The sequence below is a fragment of the Alexandromys fortis genome, unplaced genomic scaffold, assembly GCF_014885135.2.
Source record: "Alexandromys fortis isolate MF-2015 unplaced genomic scaffold, M_Fortis_MF-2015_v1.1 scaffold_8_9099976_23576923, whole genome shotgun sequence".
NCBI lineage: Eukaryota > Metazoa > Chordata > Mammalia > Rodentia > Cricetidae > Alexandromys > Alexandromys fortis.
The window spans coordinates 4,138,945-4,145,121 of NW_026067899.1; the positions used below are offsets into that span (position 1 = coordinate 4,138,945).

Here is a 6,177-nt window from a genome sequence, read left to right on the forward strand (position 1 = left end):
ATCCCTTACTGCACTTGTTCAAGGTAGTCCTCCACTCGCTCCTCCCAGCCCCCAACACATCACCCACTCCTTTATTTCCTCTTCTGCATCCCTCACAAGGCAGAGACAGGAGAGCTATAAGCAAAGGTGGCCTAGCTAGACCCTGCCTTCGACAGAACTAAGGCTACTGTTCCCTGATAGGGGAAGAGAGAGTCACTCTGGGGCTGAGCACGGCTCACTGGCCTGGTGTCAGCTCCTGAGGGATGGCACTCTTCATGTGGTGTGACACTGAGAACCACCCGGTTGAGCTACTACTGCTTTCTCACGCCATCAGATGTCTGCTCAACTCTGGATTCCAAGAGAAAGACAGCTGAAGAAATCAAACAGTTGTTTTCTCTATAGAAGCATCCTTTTGGGTTAGGCAGGAATATTGTAACGTTTTGCAACACAAGTGATAACACCCCAAATGATTCTTTTGTCTCAAAACACAAATGAAAGATACTTTTTAAAAAGAAGCAAAATGATTGCCTGGAGCACTTCTATAGAAAAAACAAAAACACCTTTACTCGGAGAAGGCTTATTTCTGCTTACAAAAAGATGATGGTTAGCTTCCTCAGAATCTCGTGAGATATTAATTAACAATATTCATACAGGAGATTCACAAGAATCAGAGATTTGGAAGGAAAAGCAACCTTGACCCCTATGGTTGCTAGGTAAGGGCCTACCACACAGCTACTACCTACTCCATCCTATCTATAGCCAGAAAACTCAGTAAAGAGCTAGCAGCATAGCCGGGCAGTGGTGGCGCCTGCCTTTAATACCAGCACTCGGGAGGCAGAGGCAGGAGGATCTTTGTGAGTTCGAGGCCAGCCTGTTCTACAAGAGCTAGTTCCAGGACAGGCTCCAAAGCTACAGAGAAACCCTGTCTCGAAAAAAAAAAAAAAACAAAAAACAAACAAAAAGAGCTAGCAGCATTACCACAGCCACAATTGTTGCATCGTGATTGGTAACAGCCAAATCCACGCAGCTCACTCATCAACAAGTTGGTAGAAAAATGAGTTTCACATACAAAAGGGAACACTCTCTGACCTTCAAGAAAAGAATACCTCTCATTTGCATAGATGGAGTGAAATAAGCCAGGCTTTGGAGAATAATTACCAAATGCATACATATGTGCGCGTGCACACATATCTCCCAACCTAAAACAATCACTCTCACATAAGCAGAGAGTACAATGGTAGTTGCCAGAGGCTTTAGGGTCCAAGAGAAAAGAGACAGAGGTCAAGGTGGGCCAAGTTCGGAGGGAAGTCTTTTAAGATCTATTACATAGGAAGGCAAATGTGTCAAACAATATAGTGTTCCCTGCTTTAAATCTCACAAGAGTAAATATTCATATGAGGGGAAAAATAGAAGAATTTCTCAGATGACATATGTCTACTCATGTGACGTAATTCTCATTGCACACTGCACTACGTCTTGCCCCGCAAATACACCTTTTGTCAGTTCATGTGGAAATAATAAAAATAAGATTTTTATGCCATAAGTACCAAGAAAGCATCCTCGAACTACAACAGCCATTTCCTTTTGAGAAATAAACAGATAGAAGCCCCGATCCAATTAGAATGCTGTAAAGTCGCCTTTCTTAAGTTTTATTTCCTAACAGGGCACAACTAATTCTGTTATTTATGAATACCATAGCAAAACACTTCGTTGTTGTTGTTGTTGTTTTCCTGAGACAAGAGTTTCTCTGTGTAGTCCTAGCTGTCCTGAAACTCGATTTGTAGACCAGGCTGGCCTAAAACTCACAGAGATCCTCCTGTCTCTGCCTTCCAAGTGCTGGGCTTAAAGGTGTTTGTTACAATTCCCAGAGGCAGACTGCAGAGCCTAAACATGCATTAAATCAAGAAATGGAACCAATGATAATTCTACATTATTAAGTACTGTTTCTAATCATCAAGTCACCAACATAACATAACGGGAGACGGCACAATTTTCATCCTAAGAGATGCTACTTTTGTGTTTTGTTTGTTTTGTAAAGAGTTTTACTCTGCTAATTGGGTAATATGTACACTTGCTCCTTCCATTTCTCCCCAAGGCAAAGAGGAATACAAGGCTGTTACTAAAAGCCAGAGATCTGGGCATTTCACAGACTCAAGTCAGTGACTCTAGACTGCTCTATTTCACCAGCCATGCTGGGCTACCAAACTGTTCTCCATATGCTGCTGTACAATGGCACCGGCCACTAGTGCCTCCTCTGCCACACCCCGACAGTGGCAGGAAAAAACAAAAAATGGAGTTGTTCAATTGACAAGACCCAACTTAGTCAACTCATTAGTGCTTTTCTGTGCAGGGAGAAATGCCAAGACTAAAGAGAACGCACTCAAGGTGGTCAATTTTGCTTCTGAAAAGGCATGACTGACTTCAAAAGAAGAATGAGATCTTGGATCATCGTGGGTCTCCCGATACGTTCTCACGCTTGAAATAAAGGACAGCCAAAGCATCGACCCTTGGAAGATTCGTCTCTATTACAACGGGCTTCATCAATGTTAGCCATTCCAGAACAGTGCAAAGAAAAAGCTTCCTGTGCAGATCGAAAGGGTGCCTAGCGTGAGCTGTACCTCTGACAACAATGCGGGCCGGCTCAATTACACTGACTCAGGCCCTTGGTGGACACTCATGAGATGAGTCTCACAGGCTGAATAGCAGAGTGGACACTCGGGGTCTGATCAAAACATAAAAGTGCAGACCCTCTAACTCCGTGTGTAATTGCTCTCCGACTTTGAGAGAACAGAGTCTGAGTAGTCAGACACAGCTGTCAGCACTCTAGGAGGAAGGAGCAAAGTAGTTTACCTCCACAAGTCAGCAGCACCCCACCGTACAGGTGTGACAGTGTGTCCTTACTCTGAACATTAATCGTAAGTATTCATCGTCAACCCATTAGAGGTCTGCTACTCATATCAATGGCCTTGAAAAAGCTCCTTCCCTCTCTCTCTCTCCCTACACACACACACACACACACACANTTACTCTGAACATTAATCGTAAGTATTCATCGTCAACCCATTAGAGGTCTGCTACTCATATCAATGGCCTTGAAAAAGCTCCTTCCCTCTCTCTCTCCCTATACACACACACACACACACACACACACACAGACAGAGAGAGAGAGAGAGAGAGAGAGAGAGAGAGAGAGAGAGATCACAATTGGTAGTTGAAAACTGCTGACTCTTGAGTATAAACTCTTCAATCAAGTTATAAGATTATAAGAAAAAATATTTCTGCAGAAAGAAAACTGAACCTTCAGTCTTCAGATATTACATCACTTGTGTGTGTGTGTGTGTTTTAAGACAAAGAAAGCCAAGTACAAACCAAGCTATTTTCATCTTTAATATTTTCCCAGCCTACTGAAGAGCCCAGAATCAGAATGGAAAAGAATGCTGGGAAAATGTAGCGTTCGCATATGGTTCATCAGCTGCCATGCAGTTTGTGCTCCAAGATATACAACTCAAGATCTCCTTTAAAGTAGCTACCCAAACGCAGACAGATTTCATGGGGGTGTCACCCAGCCACGATGTGAGAAGCCCTTGTCTCTGCAGAGATGGCAAGGTTAGCCTTCCCCAAGCAAACAGTTGCAGCCTTCAAAGGCACCCGCTTTTTCACAGCGAGTTTCAGCGCTGGATAAGATCAATGGCATATGGGCACTGGATTCCAATCGTTTTCAAACAGGAGGGCTGCCCTTTGTGCAAGAAGATTGTAGCTCGGCAACAGCTGATCTTTAGTGCAGAAGCGACAATACTGCCAGTTGAAAAAAAATGCACCTTCCTTAAAACAAATCATACTTTTTTGTTCCCAGGAAGCTTTGATACTATTTCGAGCAACAAAGACACATTCTGACATCCTCAAGAATGGTTTAAGGCAGATCAAGAGTAAACAAGATAACAGCAGCAGCCTGAGAAACAGCCAAGGTGAGCAGGAGTCAGGGCAGGGAGGCTGGAGTGGAAATGGGTATCTGTGATCTAAGAAATTGAGTCTTCACTGATGAATGGAGGTGGGAGGGGGAAAGAGGACAGCGATCTTTTTTTTTTCAGTTAAAAGAAAGAAGTGTGCGGTGCCGGTTTTGTTTCACGAGTGCGTGTTGAATAAACAGCAGGCAAAAATCTAGTTTCGTGACTTAAGACTGCTCAGTGAGAGTAACCTAAGTTTGTATGTGGCTACAATCGCGAGATCTAACCAAATTGAGGACTCATACCAAATATTTTGTGACAATTCTTTCAACGTTTCAAGAGTCTTCCGATACCAGCAAGAAGCCTATTATTAGTCAGGGAGTCCTACTATTGATTTCAAATGACCATTTTGTATGATGGGCACCGGTTCTGTTCTGCCCTCTTTTAAAGAAACCACTAAAGATCCAGAGTGCTTTCGTCACCCGTTTCCTAGAACTGAGGGCCTAAAAACGGTGTCAGGGATGGAAGTCAGAGAACAAGCAGAAGCCCCAAAGGTCCGGGCAAATTCTTCTGCAGCGCGGCCCCGTCTCCCGCGTGCGTGCAGGAGTGGAAGAGCTGGAAGTGTGTGCGCTCCTCCTCCCTCCGGGCCGCGCTGGGGACCATCGTTCCAGGATGTCAAGTGGGTGGCGGCTAGCCTCGGAGGAGAAGCCCTGCCTGGAAGCGCCGAGTGCTACTCCGATGGAGACGGCCGAGCCCCCTCACAGCGGTTCCTCGCGGCCAGCCACCGCTCACCTTTGTTCGCCGGCCCTCTCTGTGAGGAGGAAGCCGGGGAAGGAGGAGCGCGGGCGGCGACCCAGCTCTCCGCGGCCCCTTCGCGGCGCCCCGGAGGAAATTCACGGGCGAGTCGGACCCTCTCTAGCTCCCCAGAGGCCAGCCCGGTCGAGGGATCGGGGACCCCACGGTGAACACAAAGGTTGGGAGGTGTGAGCCCGAGCGCGGGGGCGTGCGCCACGGAGCTGGCGAGTGTGCTGGCGTGTGCGTGTGTGCAGGAGAGCAGGCGCTCCGGCCCTTCTTACCTCTCGAAGATGAGCCGCACCATGAAGATGCAGAAGGCCACGGGGAAGGCGAGGTAAAGGTCCTCCGCCTGTGGGAAGGTGGCTTCATCCGTGTTCTTCAGGTCTGCCCAGGTGACATTGTGCGGAAGCCAAAACCGCTCGTTCCAAAACCAGGCTAAGATCCCTGCCATCTTGCTTTGTCCACTCCCGTGTCGCGGCTCCCGCGCTCCTCCGAGCTCTCCGCAGCGCAGGGTGCCGGGGATGCGCGCTGGGCTGGCCCAGAGCCTGCCTGTGCTGCCGCTGCCGCTCCCGCCTGCCGCCGCCTCCTCCGTGGCCGCTGCGCTCCCAGGCTCAGGGCTGGCTCTGCTCCTCTCCTCCCTCTGGCCGCGCTGGGAAAAGGGCCGCCTCGCCTGTCACGTGGCAGCCTGGCCGCACGCCCTGATTGGCTGGTGCCCGCGTCAAACAGCGAGGCACACGCGGCCGGCTCGCCCACGCCCTGAGGGCTGCGGGCCACGCTCTGGCTCTGCACCCGCACCCGGTGCGCGGCCGGCACCTCTGTCCCGACCCGGAGTTGACTCGCACACGGTCAGAACGCCCGCTCCTGCCCTGTTGGAGTTTGCGCTCTCGTCCTCTTGCCTTGCGCAGAGAGGCAGGCGAAGAGGGGGCTGGCATGGGCCGAGCTTCCAGAGAGCCCTGCACTGAGAAAGAACCGTTGCTGAAGAAGAAGGGGGCGCAAAGGCAAAGGAGGAAGGAGTGGGAGGGGAAAGGATCATCCTCCCTGGTGAGAAAAGAAAATCAGGAACTGGGGCAGGAGAGTTTGGTAAGAGACTTCTGTCTCCAACCCAAGCCTGCCGCCTTCCTTGACCTTCCTGTCACGTTGTACACTGTTGCTTCTCATTGAACCGGCTCTCCAGGGCATAAGGCCCCTTATTTTGATGTATGAAATAGCCGGAGAAGTTAGAAATTTGTGATTAATTAATTGCTTAATGATGAGGATGATGGTGGTGACGAGAACAGCTGGTAACAGCTGCATTCTGTGAAACTACTCCACTAACCTCTGCAAACACTGCGGGAACCACGTTTTGACTTGGTAGGTAATCCTACTACATCAGGAGGAGGTATTTATTCCTTCTCTCCCTCCCTTTAAACGGAACCCTCAAGGCCTATACTGTCGCCTCCAGATTCTCACCTCCTATTCT

At 48.8% G+C, this 6,177-nt stretch overlaps 1 protein-coding gene across 1 annotated transcript in view; it reads right to left on the bottom strand.

The window, feature by feature from the left end:
- Positions 1-5,340, bottom strand: part of Cers6 (ceramide synthase 6) — a 231,482-nt gene extending 226,142 nt beyond the window's left edge. Inside the window, exon 1 of the mRNA XM_050123461.1 lies at positions 5,000-5,340. Within this exon, the coding sequence (XP_049979418.1) occupies positions 5,000-5,169 (170 nt within the window). The 5' untranslated portion in view covers positions 5,170-5,340. The remainder of the gene's footprint in view (positions 1-4,999) is intronic.
- Between the last annotated feature and the right edge of the window lie 837 nt (positions 5,341-6,177).